General features: G+C 41.8%; 1 protein-coding gene across 1 annotated transcript; it reads right to left on the bottom strand.

Annotated features, from left to right (window-relative positions):
• Positions 1–563: 563 nt before the first annotated feature.
• On the bottom strand, positions 564–20,259 carry NUFIP1 (nuclear FMR1 interacting protein 1). The gene is given in 13 exon segments (XM_059494086.1): positions 564–1,503; positions 4,052–4,284; positions 5,180–5,308; positions 6,683–6,945; positions 10,524–10,616; positions 17,003–17,079; positions 17,412–17,474; positions 18,094–18,198; positions 19,277–19,365; positions 19,656–20,127; positions 20,130–20,176; positions 20,179–20,239; positions 20,242–20,259. Coding segments are annotated over 13 exon segments (1,989 nt in total). The 3' UTR covers positions 564–1,164.
• Between the last annotated feature and the right edge of the window lie 7 nt (positions 20,260–20,266).

The following is a 20,266-nucleotide window of genomic DNA, read 5'->3' as shown; positions in this document are numbered from 1 at the left end:
AGCCAGTCCCTGAGAGTTAATGGCAACATTTAACCATGACTAAAAGACAAAGAGCAGGTTCTGAAGTGGAGGTTTTGAGAACAGATTATTTTTGTGGTGTGTTTTCCATGTCAATGTGACAAACTAACACCCGCCCCTAATAAGAAGCATTCTGACAAACAAATGCAGAATATAATCAAAAGACAATTTGTTTCTAAACCTTGGCTGATGCTTCTTTTTTAGCGCACACAACACTATGGACATATGCACAAACCCATGAAGAAAACCAATCTCTGGGAGCATTGTAACAATGTATCAAGGCATTCTTCCAGAAGGCCAACCAATAAATTCCCAATGTATACACAAAAGGTAACCAGTAACTCTTGGTAAGCTTTCTAACCTTTGATAATGACATTGAGGGTTTGCTTCAGGAGTTAATTTGTCAGGCAATAACTGTAACAGAAGTTAAAGCTCAATACTGGGTACCTGAGCTCAACCAGCAATCCAGCACTGATGCAAGCAGTTATAGTATGTCTTAGTATGTCTTTTTATTTATTAAAAAAAAAAAAAAAAAAAAAAAAAAAAAAAAAAAAAAACCTTCACCCTCATTTCCATGCCTCTGCTCAATTAGCAACTTAATTCAGGGAGGAAGAGGCTCCTGGTGGAAGCAGTACTTTTTGAGATAGGTCAGTATATCTTCCATATTTTACACTGGCTATATTATATTTATATTGGATATATCTTGTAAAACCTGAAGTGAAACAATGTGTGCACTGAATTGCCATTTTGAAAGTACACTGAAATACTTCTGGACACTCAAGATACTCCACACACACAGGACCATGACTTCACATGAAGAAAATCCATCCTACTTGGCTCTGGGGATGGACTCACACACGTTTCATAAGAAGGTAAGAGACTCAGAACTCTGAAGCTCTAGAGCAGGGATCTGCCTCTACTCTAGGGAAGGTCATACTCTGTGTCACTGCTGCCTTTGTGCCATGTGGATATGGAATTACTCAACATGTTTTCCAAGGAAATGGCCACATAGGGCAGAACAGATTAGGAAAGTGGTTTCAACAGCTCTCAGTATGTACTTTAACGATTTTTTGTTACACTGATGTCTTTCAAAAAGCATCAGTTGAGTAGAAAATGTGAGCCTTTACTGTCCATAAGAGACATCCTCTATGGTGCCCCTTCACAGTGAATTGATGGGGTTTCCCAAGTGTCCTCATCTGCCAACTGAGCCATCTGTGAAGTCTGATCCACAGGTTCCTTCTCACCCTGGGCTATTAATAATGCATCTTCTTGTCCTCCTTCTAACTGAAGGTCAGAGCTACAAGAACAACTAGATTCATCAGGTTTTTCCATAGAAGGCTCTGCTGTAGGTGTAGGGGACTGTTCAGTTTCTGCTTCAGCCTGTGGTTCTGTTTTAAGATGAAGTCCAAACATGTTATTTCTGATGAGGTATCGAACACACTGCAAAATCACATTCCTCTCGTGCCGGATGTCCTGGGCCAGTAACTGGAAATTAAAAAAAAAGAGAAGCTGATGCACATTTCCCTCTATTGCTCTGTAGCTGATACAAGCATAGCAACATATACCGATCTACTCAGTGATTTCCAACATCTTTCAAATTAAACAGTTGGGTCCCTCACACAGGCCCTGGACACATGGGGCTGGAGACTGCCATACCAGAGAATGATGTTCTCAAATCACAGACTGTGATACCAGGCCATGCACTCCAGTATATCAGGGTACCAGGTCTATTATCACTTTTCACACTTTCTAAGTTATACCATATCTGCAATTTCATATCCCATGCATTTTTAATTTAAACCCCTTATGAGTAAAAGATAAATACAAGGAAAGGGCATCTTTCATCAGGTACCAGACCATAGATTTAAACAGCAGTAACTGGTCTGGGCTATAATACATACACCAACCTAATTCTAGTAGCTTAATCAATATGCTAGAGGCCTTCCTCATTGACTTCAACCTCATTAAGGTTCACTTTGGTAGTAGGAAAAAGAAACCTATCAGCCAGAGAGCCAAATGAACCTTTTTCAATGTGAGTGTCAGCAGAACTAGTAGTATGAACAAACAAAATCTGAGCCAAGAGGCTAAATTTGTAACTACCTGATCAGTTGCAGTAGAGCTGTATTACACACTGCAGATTTGGCTAAGCTTGGCTAGTAATGTCACCAAGAAGCTTTTTTTGTTGTTACAAGTTTAAACAGTGGTTTAACCAGCCACTTTTAAGCCTGAGTATTTTTACTTAGATCAGTTGCTAAGAGGTGTTACAAGCAGCTGACATCTAAAATGAGCCTTCAGGAATCTTCCATATGAACTAGGAGATGTACTTCAGGGCAAACAAGGGACAGAGTGATGTTCTCTTTGTTTGACTGGGAGAAACTGGTGAATTCCCAAATGGCCAAATTAGGGCCCAGCAGGGCAGCAGAAATTACCCTATCAAAGACTGCTTCTTTGTAGTTGATTTTTTAATGCAGGGATGGGTATCAGTGGAGTGACAGTACACAAGCTTTTGACTTTGTCAGCACAGAGAATGACTAAATACACATTAGTGTTTGCATGTCCACAATAAACATGTTTTTGTAGTGCCCAAGCTCACTGCCAAATGACTGCTAAGAGATACCTGCAGCTATTCTCCTACCTCACTTTTGGTTTTTTTTAAAGCATCATTGATACAACAACCTTTTTTTAGCTTTCTAAAGCACTTTTTGGATCAATTTTGTAAAATTTCAACCTCACTCCCTCTCAAGGTTTTTGCACACTAACCATTTTTAATGACAGTGGAAGCCTACCAACAAACCTCAGGCCATCCTCTGTGATTCACAGCCACAGTACACATTCTTTAAAAACAACTCTGAGCAATTTGAAAAGGTAAAAAACCTCACTAAAATGCAATTTTAGTGGAAATGGACTACACTGGCAAGCTTCAACTCAGGTTTCCTATGTACTGCCAGCTTCTCTCAGTATGTGGGACTTCATCTGACTTTCTTCCAGAGACATCACTGCTTTGATCACCAAAAATTTTGAAGAGCAAGTGAGAAAGGCAACTGCATGCTTAGGGAGCTACACAAGGGACAAACACTTCCTTTTCAGCCACTAGGAACGTTAATTCTTGGCAGCAATGGTACTCTGTGCTAAAAAGACTACCAAAGGATTTCTCCCACATCAGCAGCTTGGGTTGTACCTTATCAGGTATCTCTTGCTGAAACATCCTGTGCTATTTCAGAGCTCTGCTGTCAGTGACACCCTTTCTCCTGTCTTTTGCCCACTGCAAGTTCTCCCTTGATGGAGGAGCTTTATGCCATTTATAGAATCACAAGAGTAGTACTGCTTTTGAGTAATAAATACAATAAAAAGCTCCAAGGTTTTGTCAGAGCTTTCTAAAGAAAGACACCAAGCTTTGTGGCCAAATGGGTTGCTCTGCACTACTACTGGGAATACCTTGGACTCACCCCAACAAACCTCCTTCTACCCTTCTGAGACACCAACCTGCTGCTCTTCAGGGTGCTGTCCCTTCCTCAGATTGATCAAAACATGCCCAGAGAAGAAGCCCTGCTGCAAACAGGTTGCAGCTAAACACCACTCTGTATTTTAAGCCACGCACACACTTCCCAACTAGATTTCTTTGCATGTGCAAGAAGTACTGTATGGTCTTCTAGCAGAGGAAGGTGGCTGAACAGCAAAGCTGGGAGCAAAAAGATCAGATCATGGCTGCTGGGATTACATCCAAACCTACTGGATACTGCAGGAGGGGAGGGGAGTGGAGGGGAAGGGAAGGGTTTGTTCCTTGTGCAGCTCATTTCAGACACGTGATTCATTGTCATCTCTTGCTTACCAAAGTGGGTTGTTACCTGAATGCATGCCAGGGTATTTCTATTTGTCTATTAAAGCATCTTCACCTCCTCCAAGTGAAACGCTCCCTTTACTATTCTTAAGCCAGGCCCTGTGCTAACAGACTGCTCTAACTTCCCGCAGGGAAGAGGAGAAACATTCCCAAAGGTTGCACTCTTGCACAGGAGACATTATCTTAGCCTCTTACCATTTCCAGCAGAGTTGGACGGCGCTTGGGAAGGCAAGGTAATGTTTTCCTGCCCCGCTTATCAGGCCCTCTGGGGGGACGTGCGTTCGAATTCGAGCTCCTTAACGCCGTGCCTGCGCACTCTGGGCGGTTCTGATTTGGTTTCCGACTCTGAGGAGCAGGAGTAGTTTGAGGCGTATTTCTGAGCACAGCCTGGTTTCTCTCAGCTTTTGTTGCAGTCTTGACAGGGATTTCTTAAAGAAAAAGAACACACTTTCATCTCAAACTTAAAAGCCTCTTCAACATGCTCATATCCCCATGCACTGGCAGTTCGTTAGTACTATTCTTGCTCACACAACCTGATGTGAAGATATTCAAGGTTTACTTGGAGGAAGGGAGGGTTTTGTTTGGCTTGGGTTTTCTTTCTAAATACAAAGAATAATCTCTAAATATTCACAGAAAGGAAAACAAGGTATTTCGATTCTATAGCACAAAAAGAAAAATAAAAGGAATAACACCTGATTGAGGTTTTCAAACTTCTGCCTTCTTATCACTTAAGAAGTACCATGCTTCACATTATAGATTGCTGCAAATTAGGCTGCTGAGAAAATCATGATACAGTTAGGGCAGAGGATGCCCAAGTTCAATCACTGTCTGCTAGATGCTCTCTAACTTTTGGTAGGCCACCCAGTGCAAGTAGGGCTTAGTAAATATTCGCAAAAACAAGCAGCAGCAGCAATCCCTCACCATCCACTGATGCATACGCTCAGAGAAGCACAAAATACAAGTAACAGAGAGTTCAGGTCCTATTGCAACACCCAGCAGCCTTCTATGGAAAAAGCCCTTAAGGATGTGGAAATTAGTTCATGGAGTGACAATAACAGCTTTTTCCTGGCACTATTCAAACATGATTTGAAGCAAGACTGGAAACAGGTTCCTTATTTTCCCCCAACTAGGGGAGAAAAGACTTGGGAAATTTGACGACACACAACTTAATCAAAGACATTTTATGCCTCCTCTCTCGACCCAGGACGTGCTACTGAGAAAAGGACAGCAAAAAAAGCCACAGTTCTGCTTGCAGTCCCCATCACTGCAGTGTGACACGGGGCAGAAGGGGAGAGGAGAAGGGCAGAAGTTGTTTCCACACACCTTCGGGCTCACTGTCGGATGCGCTGCCATAGTTGACCGACAGCGAGCTAAGGGCAGAGGTCACCTGCCTGGGGACAACTGTCGTTCCCAGCCTTCCATCCTCCTCAGCTGCCTCATCCTTGTCAGATTCTGCAGGGAAAGAAAAGGCAAGAGGGATTTTTCCCAACAATCCTGCCAACAGCCAGCCTTGCTGCCAAATCCTCATCTCAGCACCACACACACCTGGGCACCATTGCGCAATGGCCTGATAGAAAACCCCCCAAAAACTTTCCCGAAGCTCAGCAGAAAGGTGAGCTTTCTGCTTCCTCCTCTGCATACCAAATAGAATTATAAGTCTTGTTATTGAGTGTAGGTAAAGAGAGAGAGAGGATTTCATAAAACGTTTTGAAGTCTTGCTGGATTTAGTTCTGAGATGGAGGAGAAGGATTTAGAAGCCAATCAGGGGAAATTAAAAAAAAAGGAGAATCAAAAAGATGCACCTATTCAGTAAAATCATAGATTTGGGCTGTATATTTTTTTTTAAATTCTACTTAGTTATATTGTGTGTGTTATTATTTGTTTTGGCTATCTTTCTCAGTTGTATAAAAAGTTGCAACTAGCTTTAATATTGTTTAATTAAGGGCGACCACATTCCTTTTCTACCTACTATAAGAGAGGTCACTAGCTGTACTTTGGCATAATTAGACCTTTTATCATTAAGTAAAACACAAATGCTGCAGGGAAATATAGAGATATTTAAGCATACTTAAGTTTCCCAACATGCAAAGATTAATGGAGTAAACAAATTGCATAGGGATGCTGAGTTCTTGTTCTCACTAATTGAAGATTATGTTTTCAAGAGGAAAAACTCAGCATCAGACATCTTTCCAGGGAATCTATTCTACCCTTGTTGCTAAAAATAGCCAGAGTATAAGTCAGCTTACATGCCATATTCTAGGAGTACTGCTGACTATATTATAAATAGTTAGATGTGAAGAATTTATATTGCTGCCAGCATGAGGAAACAAGATGTGCTCACAAAAAAAAGCCCAACAAAAAACCAAACCCAGAAAAACTAAGCAGGAATACTTCAAAAAACACACACATATGGAGAATATCAAGAGTAATAATACAGCAAAGAACAGAATTAAAAGTAAAATACTGACATTTTAAGTAATTCACTTGACTCATACAAGGAAATCCATTTGTTTTCACTTTCTAAATACTGTTGCTTTCAAAACCACAAAGGGATATTTAACAGTCTTTAAAAATAATTTGGCTGTTCAAGTATTTAATCTTCTTCTGGTTTTATAAGTATTTTCTTATCTCTTTTATGTTAATTTAGCAACCTAGGTTGGTGCTGCATGGCCTTTAGACTACTGTACAATATTTACATCCGAACATGTAATGCTGCACAAAACTTCATGTCAGACTTCCAAAATGGTGACTAGCAAGCACAAAGTTTCAGCATCTAAACTTAAAACAATCATTTAAATAAAACTTCTCTAAGTTCCTTCATCTTACCAACATCACCATTTGCCAGAAGACCAAGAGGGTCCACGTCTTTCTCATATGCCTGGCCTGCCAAAGCATTTTGTTTTTCATGCTCCTCTTCACATGTGCTGTTTTCTGGTCCATTGGCTTCATTTTGAGTTTTAGGTCCATGACAATCGCCACCATTTTTCCTAAATTTCTTCCAGAATGGACGCCATTGTCTTCTCCTGTGTCTTCGTTGATGCCCAAGAGCTTCTCCATTTTCTGGAGGTTTCCACATCCCCTTCATTTTGCTGGAGAATAGAAACAGAAAGCTCATACAGATGATAAGCTATGAGAATAAAAACAACTGATGTAACCAAATGGCTCAGGCCCTTGTTTAAGGTTCAGCAACACAGAATGATGCCAGGACTTACACCAGCTCAGCTAACACGAGGTGACAGACCATAAAATCAGTCACACCTCATCTCAGGCAGGGCAATGGGACAAAGCAGGAACTGAATGAACAGTTTGAATCTCATGACTTCTGGTTTCAGTTTTCAACAAGGCCAAGGGTACATGGGCTAAGAAAGCTCCTCGATAACCTGCAGTGTGAGGACAGGGCGTTCTCATTTCAGATAACAAAGTCAACAAATCTTCACTTAAGCATTAAAGCCATTCAAAACAGAGGCAACATGAAGTTATAAGGAGAGCATATACTATAAACATTGTTTCACTGCTGAAGTCTCTTTTTTCCAGTTACAGTTCTGAGAAGCATCTTGCTGCACCAAATCCATTCAGCCATCTGACACCATCAGCTGCAATGACTACCTACTCCCGCCTCCAACCAACATGCCATTCATCTTTCCCATTCCAAGGAAAAGGAATAAAAGAAATGTCCATCAGAATAATGCATGTTTTAGGACCTGAAACAAAAGAACAAGTCTTGAAATACAGGAAGAGCACAGCATACTGGTACCACTTATCTTTCACAGCTCCATTATCTTCCAGGTTTGTCCTATAAACACATGTTAGAGGAAGATATCTGGAAAGCTTAAACTCTGGTTGAATTCTATAGATATAAGAATCAATGTGACCAAGAGAGAAAAGCAAATATAGAAGGGACAGCTGAAGCTTTCTGAAAATATTTATTTCCAAGCAACAGAAACTTAATTCAGGAAAACAGGACTGTAACAGCAAAAATTACACAAGATCTCCTGTCCTTAATGAGCCCCATGGTTTGTTCTGATCAGCCCTCCCTGCCTCAGCCTCACCTTCAGCACAGCTGATGTCCTATTATCTCTCATGTGGGATGCTGTGTTCATGTCTGGCATTGCTAAAATCTTGCAGCAAGGTTAATATTTTTTGACAAAGGACTTATTTTGTTTGTCTTCATTCTGAGGTCTAAACAAGTCATTTAGTAACCCATTCTTCTTGAGTTACAAGAATCAGTGTATAACTACACTTTATTCACCTCTTGCACCTATGCAATCTTTCTAGGTCTCCATCACGCAGCCCTTTCAAGCCACCCACTACTTTGTTCAGAAATGTTCCTGCTACCAGCATTCCTCTCTTCCATGCTTTTCTGGATTTATCAAGTCCTTCTTTAGAGGAGAACAAGGCCAGTCATAGCACACAAAATTACTTTATATCACAGCAAAACATATTTAATTTCATTCTCCAGTCACTTCATGACAGTGTCTAACACTGATTGCTCATCCCTGATGGCATCACCCACCACAGTGTTCCTGTGGTACAAGTGGCAAGCCACTGCCTTCCTGTGCATCAGTCCCTCACCCACAAAAGGCTAATATTATCTCCTATGATTCAACTCCAACAAGAGAGAAAACTGCATTTCTGAATTTGTCCAACCATACTCTAAATTCAGCATGTTGTACAACCTAGAAGATACCGAGCAAATACGAGGTTAATTAAAGCTGTTGTCCTTGACCAAGGGTTAAAACCAACCATCTAAATTCTCTGGGGCCTCAAACACCCAGAAAGAAACCTCAAGGTCAAAAACATGTCCCAGCAAACACCAGCCTGGTATCTGCCTTCTGCCATTCCCTTGTGGAAGACATCCTGCCCTTCACTCTCCATGCAGAGGGCATGGAGAGCTGTGCACTATTACTCAGGTGTTGTGAGACACCAGACAGGCTTCCAAAGTGGTCCTTCTGCATCTCTGATCTCACACACAGGGATGCTGAGACTTAGGAGTTGCAAAGCACTTCAGACAACCACAAATGAAAAGCACCATGGAAGTGTTAAGCATCTAATCCTTCTAAGTCTTCTTAGCCATTTGCTTTAATAGTACAGCTTGCAGGGAACGAGCTGTATTCTACTTTTTCCTCACACATCAGTAAATTTGCCAGATAAGCACCAATTGCAGAATCTTTACTGCTGATATACAAAGCAGAAATGACAGATTATGGAGAGCTCACCAAGCGTAGAGTGCTAAGGGGAGGGAGAAAAGAAAAAGAAGAGATTTCTAGAATGAATTAGAATAAAAAGTTGTTACATGGAAGTGACGAACCTGCAATTTTGAGGGCTTTTTTTCCCCAAACACTTTTCCAGATACAAACCTCCTAACAAATGTAACAGCATGGAATTGCTGATGGCCATTTAAGGCTACTTGATACATCTGACTCACAGCTACAAAAGTTAGCAAATAAAACCACAGTTTGTTACTGTGACAAAGAAATGTCATAATATATATGTTCTATATACAATATATATGTTTGCAGCCTGAGTTTCAATGCCCAGGTTTGGTTCCTTGGGTGTAAAGCACTCCTGCAACTTAAAACTTAAAAGGAAGTTTTACTTCAGTCTTCTATAAACCTTTCCTTTCAGGTATGAAAGGCAACTGATTGAGTGGGGGCAGGCAAGTGGATCTTCTGAAGAACATGCTGCAACAAGGTAATTTGCACTGTCCACATTTAATAAATTACACTAACTTCTTATTCTGCACTAACTCAACCATTTTTCCATGGTGCAAGTTAGCAAGTTTTGTTTTGTTTGCTGTCATCCCCTACACAAAAAGCTAGGCAAACCCCAGCTGCACTTCCATGTGGCAGAAAATGGCATTTAGCAAGAGCCCCTTAGGACTGAGTCTGCTCCTGCCTTCCAGCTCAGTCATTCCAGATTAATCAAATAGTATTTTAGGAGTGTGTGGCTCGTTTTAACAACTTTTTTTAAAAACCAATCTTCCCACAGGTCCTAAAGCAGAGCTAATGAAGTTAGCTGGTTCCACCTAACAATGAAATTGAGAGAGAAGAACAAAACCATGCTGGAAAATAATTTATAAGGCAGTGAACAGATAAAAATCCAAGACGAGTAAGCACTAGCTCAGAACAATGGTAGCAGATAGGTTTAACTTTATTTTCATATGGTTTTCGTTATAACTTAAGTAGTGCTGCTTCTTTTTACTGCCCTCCATCATCTTTATCTTCTTCCCCTCTTCACTTGACTACTGATTTATCATCAGAAAGGAGAGAGAGTAAGAACAAAATCTCTGTTGGCCATTTTCAGATAATAAAAAATTAAATCATGTGGAATCATTCTGTTGCATGACTTTTGCCCCCATTACTGCTTCTTCAGAGACCAAGGTTATGCTGATGTAATGAATGGCCACTAGAAAGTGGTATTCCCAAACAAGCCAGAGTACCAGATTTTTCATGTACTTATTGTTTCGTTTAACTGAAGTGAACTTTGGAGCACTATGAAGTAAACAAAAGAATATTACATCAGCAGTTTGTCAAACGGCCTGTCCTCTCTTAAAGGGCAGCCAGATTCTGCATACAGTGGAAGCAGCAAGTGCTGGGAGACCACAGTAAGAAAGCATACATTTGAATTCAGTGGGAGGAAAGCAACAAGCTTGCTTCAAAACACTTACCCAAACTGCTGGGTAGTCAGCACTTCTCCCCTTTCCTCCTTCTGTGTCTGCATTTCCTTCTTCCTTTCAATGTTTGCCAAAGTAGGAAAATTTCTAGAAGAAAAAAAAGTAGTTTCACTGGCTCTTAAAGAATTCACTGTAGTTCCTCAATTCCCCCTTTACCAAATCAGCTTTCTCTATAAACATTACAGATTTTTTAAATTTTTCAATGAAGTTCAACAGACTGTTTCTTTCTTAAAAAAGCATTAGTAAGGAATAGAAACCTGAGTGCATTTAGGCTTACATATCCAGATGCAATGAACAAAACAAAACAGAAATTAAAAATATCCCATTAGCATTCTTAGATTTACCAAACCACCAAGCAAGGTACAGACAAATAGTTGGGTTATAGTCATGGACCCTCTCTTTGCCCCAACACATTACAGCATGATTTAGTCCTCCTACATTATTTCTATGGAGCTTCAATTGGATTATTTGAATGACATGCCTTTAGCAAACTAACTGCTGAGTTCTTCTAAACTTAAAAAAAAGGCTATATGAACAGTTTCTGGGTGCACAAGATTCCTTTAATGTGACAAGGAAAAGCACACAAGTTCCTTCTTGAGCAATATTTAGCATTGTGCTCGCACACTGACCTCAACTTCACCAGAATTACTGCCCTTTTTTAATTCCAGGTTCAAGAAAAATTGCCAGATCATGCAGATGAAAAGAAATCTACTGTTACAATTATCTCCCAACCCATCCCATCTCTTCCATTCCCCACCTCCCTTAACATCCTTCCCTCCAGACAAATGTCTCGCTGGTTCTAACACGCAGAGCCTGGGCAGCAGGCTTATTACCATCAAGGCCTAAAAATGGCTGCACTACTTGCTCTGCAAACATTAGTTAGCTAAATGCCAGGGCTTTGAGATAAAAGTGGTAAATAAGAAACACATGCACATGCTCCCCCAGCTTCTGTATAGAAACACAAAGAATAAATATTTGATGTCTATTAAAATGGAGTAAAGAGAAACACAGAACAGCTTCTCACTAAAAATAGCTATCAAAAAGACATGGATCTTTCTTTAAATATTTAATCTTATCACATGCATTTCCCCCATACTACAGCAGGAATGCTAAGTGTCACATCGATTCAAGACAGCGTCAACCACGTACCAAGGGAAAAAGAGAAGCTTTTTCTACAAGACAAACCTAAACACACTACAGAACTAGTCCTCTTTAAGAGGATTTGAACATGAGCTGTCAAGATGTATTTTCTTTGGATTTCTCCCAGAAATCTGCCATACAGCTAAGTGAGCACAGGGATGTGATGTTTTACCTCTGCTCCTCCCTGTTAGTTAGATTTGTTCATCCATGTTACAACACTCCCAGCACACAGCAAATGTGCAATGAACTCTTTAATCTCAAAAGCTTTGCATTGACAAAGACCCCTGTGCACCACAGTTTTAGGAGAAGGTGCTTTCCTTCAAAACACAAAGGCTCCCAGGAGGACAGCAAGCCATAAAACAAGTAGCTATGCTCAAAACATCCTCAAGCTTACTGTAGAGATTGCAGGGGGGGAGGGTGTTTTAAGTATAAGGGAAGACCCTAAATACTAGAGCAAAGGAGTCTTCAAATGCTCCAGCACTTATGCTGATTAAGGACATATTCAGACATGCTCTCTCAACACGATTTGAGACATGAATGCCTCCCACTTTCATTCCTGTGAGTTTCCACTCCCTCCACGAGCCACTGTAATGGACTGCACCAAGGCTTTCAGTTCCATTTAACTGCCAAGGCTGGCAGATTTCTCCTCAACCAGCCTTCCAGCTGACACAGGCAGTAACTGACAGCTGGCGAGAGCTCAAGTCACAAGTCCCAGTATGCCTGCAGAAGCACAGCTGAAGGCATCTGTAGTGGCTGTGTTTATCTTTTCCATCTCTTCTCAAACGTTAAATGGCATTTTACTCACTGCCTTTACCTCATGCCTTTACTGACTGAGCCCCTCCACATAAAAGGCCATATGCTCAAATCCCAAGAGCTGACTTGGGTTTGCACCCTTCTAAGATGGCAAGCCCTCCACCTCTCCTAAGAAAATGATGTTCCTAAAATGTTACCTACAAACACCACTGAAGTAGAAGCACCCCAGCACTTATGCCTTGCAAACAACTTGTCAGAGCTTGAATACAAAGAGCTTCATCCATCCCCACAGGGCTTTACAAACCTAAGGAACTTATTGTAAAAGGGAGAGTTAAACCAGGATGTGGTGGTCTGGCACAGCAGACTTCATGAAGCCAGTACAGCCTGAGAAGGCAGCCCTCTTTTACAGCAGCTGCAGTTCCCAACAGTACACACTTCTACAATCCAAAACCTTTCAAAATAAATTGACAGCATCAGAAAACTGATTTTTATGTTAAGATGAGTATATTAAATATATCCCAACTAAGTGAGACATGCAGGTAAAGGATACCCTAAAGCTTCTAGAGACAGGGAACAGTGACACTGAGCCTAATCAATAACACATGTGTCTTAGAGAATGGATTTTTTTTTTTGATAAATGAACACACTGGCCAGAGCCATGCATTTTTTTTATAGGCCAGCATACTTTATCTTGCTCTCACAAACATTGGAGTAAAGCAGCTCTTAGCAAGCAGTGAAGAAACAGAGCTTTGCCGACATCTAACAGAAAAGAGACCTGTTTCTGTAGCAGTTTATACAACAAATTCCTGAGTCAAGGGCTACACAAGTTCATCATTTTATTAGGAACAGCACTGTGAGCAAAATGCCTCAAAAATTTCTTGAGCTGTTCTTAATTGCATATGCACAGCCAACAGCAAAGGAGACATGGACAGCCCAAAGGGAATAAAAATGACCCAAGAGAGCTGATACAATCTTGGCTTAACTTTCCCACATCTAATTTAACCATATGTTAGCTGAGTCAGTTTCATTGCTGATCTATTCCAGCAGATCAGAGTAAACTTTATTGCATCTATGTTTACCTTGATCTGTTGACACATCCCTTCTACTTTGCTTTGTCTCCTCTACTTTTACCAAGTTACAAGAAATTATTTTCCATATTACATACTTCACTACTATGAACACAACACCAGGGAGGATTCCAAACTACTCTAGGATTATCATTATGCAACGAGAAAACCACAAATTAATTACAAGTGGTGTGATTAACAGTACTGAACTTCAAGCACAAAGCACATGCTCAGCCTGTGAGATGTACTGCAAGGAAATACAACAGACAATTCCTATCTGAACAAACCAATGCCAAGAAAATAAAGAAAGTGGGGCAGAAAAGGAAGAATTTACAAGCAACACAGAAACTCAAGAAAATCCCTCAATGTTATATTAGGAGCTAAGCAAAAGTAAATTCAATGATTCGCTTTAACACTAAAACAGCCTTGCCACATTCTTGCTAATAACCATTGCTCAAGAAATGTTGGTGAGAAACAGATGGGCTGGCAGGACCCAGATCTCACTTGTGGAGTAGGGAAGACAGCAATACCTCATTCTGACACATTAAGGAAATGCATTGCAGATAATTCTCTTTAAGCTCATGTTAAAGAAAAAATATGCTGAAGACAGCACATTTCTCAACACTTGGAAGGGACAGGACAAATCAAAACAAGAAAAGTTGATGTCAGACTTCACAACCATCTGTCTGCAAAACACAGGGAAACCCTGAGATCCCATGGAACTTCATCTCTATTGCTCTTGACTTAATTAGATTTCTTGGCTCAGCAGGTTCAACAGGAAAACAGCATTCCAATCCAGCATGCTTAATCCAGAGATAGTCCCTACCAGCTCTCCTCCTCCTCCTTCCTCTATGACAGTAAGGCTACACTTTAAACACAAGCTCTTTCTTGAAGATTTTAAGCAGGATACACAATTGAGCAACACAGCAGCTAATTAAGAAGAAAAATCTCAACTCTGCAAGTAATTATTTATAATGGCTGAAAGAACAAGCAAGACAGGATGCAGCATGGAAACACACATATTAAATCATGGCAACCTAATTAGGAATAAACTATTAATGACCTAAAAAGATTCATTCTTAGCTCTGATTGGAGCTTCTAGAATGAAAATGGTTTTTTCCTGTCACTGTAAACCAAAACTGCTTAATAGCTCAGACTCCCTCTGGTGTCCCTCTTTTCTGTTCAATGCAGTGTTTACTGTGACTCAACAACAGACCTTCAGTACTAAAATGATGCTTTGCTGGTGACCCAATTAATGCTGCACAAAAGTTCCAGCTGGCTTTCTCTCTCTGCCTGCCTCCCATACCCTCCCCCCCCTTTTTTTTTTTTAATTAAAGAAAGAAGGATGCTCATAGAGCTTCCTCGCTGTACAAAAAGTAACAAAAGCCACCCAGGTAGTCATTCTACACCCATCCATCACGGCTAAATACGATGCCCAAGAAGGCTTGAAGTACCAAGATAATGCACTACTCCATCTAGTGGCCTTGGCTCAGACAGTCCTAATCCCATTCTGCCTTTTCTGGTTGGTGCCTGTGACCACACGACTTTATGTCTCTTGGCGTTACTGTGCTGCAGTGAGCAAAGGCTTTCAGCAATGCTGTATTGCAGCCAAATCATATTCACCTTTAAAACCAACATCAGATCCTTCAGAAGCTCAACAAAACCACCCCAGGCAGAGCATCACCCTTACAATTAAGTGTAGATAAAGGCTGCTGTGATTTGCAGCACCCACTCCCCACACAAACAATATCCATAATTTTACATTCAATTCCCACTACCCCAATGCTCTAGCAGAGCACATACTGACACATACACCTTAAACATCATTTCAACACTTAAACCTCAGCCTCAGCTACTAGACAGGAACTCTCCTGAACATTTCCCAAAACAGAGAAGTGTAAGAAAAGTTGGAAACGAGTAGTAAAGCCTCTCTCAGAGACTGCATACGAGTATGGATCTTCTTCCTTGGAGTTACCATTAGAAAATTAGGTCACCAAAAACAACCACAACAGCAATATGTAGACTGAAAGCAAATAAAAACCAAGCCCTCAAGCATCTTTTGAATAAAAGGAAACCTTGGAAGGAGAACTAATATAGCACCAAAATTTGCCTAATCTTAACACCAAACTTATATTTGCAGAGATCACAACCAACTTCTGTCTGGGTAATGATGGCATTTTAAAAAAGGGAGAAAATCTCTTGTTTCTCAATCAAAAAAGCTTTTCGTTTTTCTTTTAGGAACCTATGGATCATTTTCATTTGTAAAAAATGAACAGCAGGTGCAACAGTTGACTGCTGTGATGTGCTGACATAGTGGTAAGGTTTCCTTTTGCCTTTGAGAAATTTGCAGAAAAAGCTGAAACCATGTCCAAAGAAAAATTAGAGCCTCCAAGAATGAAATTACATGGGGAGAAATTTTGCTTCTCCATACAGGAAAAAAATGGATGGGAGGCAGTTAAAAATTCTACAATAAATTCTATTCATTTTTCTTTTTCAATAAAAACAGTGTAAAGATGTATTAAGGGAAGTGAAGTTCAAAGCAAGAACATGTTAAATTGTCTTCTGACATGGATGCAAGGTGGATACATCAGTAAGATTCCATCAGACCACTGGGTTTTATTTTCACTAAAAAAACCCCATGTGACTAGTACACTGCCCTAGCTCATCACCACTGATCTCAAAATTAAATTTATATCACTTCCTATTCTGCATACAGGACTCTTGCTCGTGGAAACAAAACTCTTGCACTGATCACTTGCAAGACTATATTCTAAGTTATCAATAGAAGTGAGGAAAGCCTGTAGCATCTTTCTCCTGCTGGGAAAGTGTGGATTTTAACCCATTGAACTCTGAAGGAAAAAAAAACAAATCTGGGAGATAAATACTTCAATCCTGGTCAAGATAAAAGCTACACCCTGTTATATCACAGGATAAGAAAAAGTGAGAAATACTGCTTATAGGAGAATTTTACCTTGCACCCTGCATACAATGTAAGTTAGACTACCCAAGAACAGTATCATTTACAGTTTTTGTTCTCTTTCATTAAAAAAGCATCAAGCCCTTAAAGAATTAGGAAAACTCCCTGTTGTGGTCTACTGGGACAACTTAGCTGAGGAAGTGTGCACATAGCATTACAGTTGTAGTCAGTAGTCCCAGATTTTTAAGCCATTAAAAACCACCACACAAACACTTCTGACCTAAAATGTGACCTGTAGTGAGGCTAAAAGGAATGAGACATTCACCTAACCTGGGATACCACATCAAGCATCTGGGAAAGCTGCTTCCTTCTCAGCTGATACCTTGCCTTCTATTATAATCTTTTAAGTTATTATAATCTCTGCAGCTCACTCTCCTGGCTCATGCATCCTGACACAGATCACTGCTGCAGGAATTTTCCAGGGTCAATGTAACAGCAGAAACAGCAAGTTATGTGCAGCTCCTGCCCTTCAGCTGTCATCTCCTGCTCACATAGGGAAAATACAGCAAAACAAATCCATAGGCCACAAGTCTTACCTTTTTCTTTCTTCTCTCCATCTAGCAATCTCTTCTGGACTATCTAATTTTATTCTTTTAGCACCAGGTGCATGTGCCTAAGGAAAAAGTATTTTACAGGTGCTTAAAAGGGGAAGGAAAAAACCCACAAATTAAAAAAGAAAACATCATTATGTCAGGCATAGTGGTATCACACTGTTTTCACCTCCAAAACTGGTGTGAGTGTACACAGAGATGATAAAATGAATCCATTAAGAAAACCCCATAGTATTTAACAAATTTTCATCCACAATATTGTCTTGAAACACATACTCCTCAGAGATGATACATTTTCTTTCCAAATGAATGAAGGGAAACCACTGAAGAATGAGAAAAGGGGCCATGGTAAAGATGGCACAGACTCCTATTTTGGGCCCAGAGGGTTACCTACATTCTTCCAGTGTATCTGAACGATCTTCTCATGGGCACTGAAAGTGCAACCTTCTTCTGAGCACTGCAAGATAAGAGGGAGAACTTAAAACACACCAATTTACACAAATTATAAACAAGCTTTTGAGCACACTTCAAATAAACTCAGTGCCAGTTGCATGTACAGTTTGTTGCACAGGCTGTGTAAGTTACCCTGTTTGCCAACAAAGGTGATTGTAAAAACAGCAAACAAAGAAAATGTACTTTTAAATTTCATCTGGTTTTAGAATAACCAGTGTAGGCAATGTATCTGATAACTGAAGAGAAAGTGAAGCTTACCTAAGATAAAAATTTGCAAGACTCTTCAATTTCAAATTTTGGTACTTGCAAATTTTGATAATTTTCAATAAAGGAAATTTTTTAAATGTTTCCACACACAAAAACTGCACATGCTATAGGGGTGTCAATGAATTAATTCCTATGACTTAGTAATACTTCACAAGAAAAGCAGTTTAAAAGGCTTCAGTAATAAAACCAAAAATACAGCTGAAGCCTCTCCAACATACAGCATTCATACCCCACTAATACTTGACAAAGCTCTGGAATCTTATCCCTATGTCTACTGTTCAAAGAGTGACTACAGCTGTTTGTCAGGCACAAAGGAAAAAATGAAAGTGTGAATAAAAGAGGCCAAACTCATTAACCTGCTTATGCTGTGAAATGTGTTCATCATACTTCTCCTGGTTTTTATAGCCACGGTCACAGGTATCACAGTAATGAGAGAAAACTGGCTCTTTTTTCTTTTTGGTCTGAAAAAAATAAAGAAGAAATCTCAGGATTGCAGTTACAAGATATTTCATGAAACACTATTATTATTTTTGTTAATAAAGCAGTTATATGTTTCAAAGGTTTCAAAGACAAGCTAACATAATACAGAAGTTAAGTTCCCATTACTTATCTTCTAAACAAAGCACCCTGCACTCAGGTCTTCCCACTACCACGTTTCAATCAATTATTGCTTCTGCAAACACACCAGTTGGCTGGCACAGACTTGCAGAGGGCTCTGAGATTTAGGCTAAAGCCCCATGTTCTTCTCTACCAAGACAGACCATGACTGTTCTCCCATGAAGGCACAAGTTCAGAGGGCAGCACAGACCCTGCCTTCTCCCACTACACACGTCAGTGCCATCTGGCTGCCGGCTCTTGACCTTGTAACAGAGCACTACTTGAGGCAGTTGAGCATCACCACAGCAAGGTGACATAAACCTGTGTAACAATTTGGTTGACATGTATCTTTCAAGAGTTACAGACTGTCACATGTTTGCTCTCTTCTAAGGGCAAGCAGGTCAGACAGGAGAATGGGATCTCTTATAGTGCCTTGGGACAAGTCCCATCAGACTGACACCATCACAAAATGGTTTGGGTGGGAAGGAACCTTCCAAGATCATCTGGTTTCAATCCACCACCATGGGCAGGGACAGTCTATGACTAGATCAGATCAGGCTGCTCAAAGCCCCATTCAATCTGGCCTTCAACACTTCCAGAGACAGGCCAGTCACAGCTCCTCTGGGCAATGTGTGCCAATATCTCATCCCCTTCACAGTAAAAGTCTTCCTTATGTCGAATCTAAATCTACTCTGCTTCAGTTTAAAACCATTACTCCTTGCTCTACCACTACAGGCTGTATATGAAGTCTGTTCCCATCTTTCTCCTAAGTTCCCTTAAAGTACTGAAACGATGATGCAGGGTTCTACCTAAAGCCTTCTCTTCTCCAGGATGAACAACCCCATCTCCCTCAGCCTTCACCTCCACCCCCTAATCATTTTCATGGCCTTTCTCTGGCCAACACGCACATGTCCCTCTTGCACTGGGGACCCCACTCCGTACCTTTGGCTTGTTATTTTCTTCTGGGCAATGTTTACTAAACGCAGGCGCTTGCTTGCCCTGCCGTTTCTGGGAGAAATTACCATTTCCACCTTCAGAACAGAGAAAAAAAAAAAAAGATGAGCCATTCACAGATACACCTGGCAAAACACCCCCCCCTCCGCCTACCTCAGTGGGCAACAGAGGAGGATTTAGGGAAGAGATAAGAGAGGGACTGCATGACCAACGTGCTTGGAGGAGAGTCCTGCAGGCCCAAGGGTGCAGGACAGCCCCGGGGCCCCTGCCTGCCGATGGGATGGGATGGGATGGGATGGGATGGGATGGGATGGGAAGGAGCCCACGGGCCCAAGGGACGGCTCCTGCCCCGGCCCCTGCCCCTCACCAGGGTGCGGGCCCCGCGCTCCGTAGGCCGGCGGGAACCAGGCGCCCGGTGAGCTGTAGCCATGAGGGGGAAGGAAGCTCTCGGACTGCGGGTATCCCTGAGCCGGCGGGTAGCCCTCGGCGGGCTGCGGGTAGCCCTCGGGCTGCGAGAAGTTCTGGGCAGGCTGAGAGTAGCTCTCGGCGGGAGGGATGCTCTGGGCGGGATCCGAGTAGCTCTCGGCGGGTTGCGAGTAGGACTCGGCGGGCTGGGAGTAGCTCTTGGGCTGCGAGTAGGTGTCGGCGGACGCGTAGGGGCTGTCGGACGGCGGGTAGCGGCCGGGCGGCGGGTAGGGCACGGGGGCAGCCCAGAAGCTCGCGTCCCAGGAGGGCGGCGGGCAGAAGAATGGTGGGGGCATGCCCGGCGGAGGCAGCCCCGGCGGGGGCGGCGGGTACCAGGCGAAGGGGTTCATGTCGGGCCCGGAGAGGCCCACCGGCTGTGCAGACCCCGCTCCGCGACGCTCCCGCACCACCACGTGGGGCCCTCCGGTGGCGGCCGCTGAACGCGTCACGTCCGGGCTGAGGAAGGCGAACCCTCCCTCCCTCCTTCCCGGCGGGCGTGGCGTCATCCGGGAG

This window comes from Ammospiza nelsoni, chromosome 2 (assembly GCF_027579445.1).
Source record: "Ammospiza nelsoni isolate bAmmNel1 chromosome 2, bAmmNel1.pri, whole genome shotgun sequence".
NCBI lineage: Eukaryota > Metazoa > Chordata > Aves > Passeriformes > Passerellidae > Ammospiza > Ammospiza nelsoni.
This window is presented reverse-complemented; position numbering and strand designations above follow the sequence as displayed.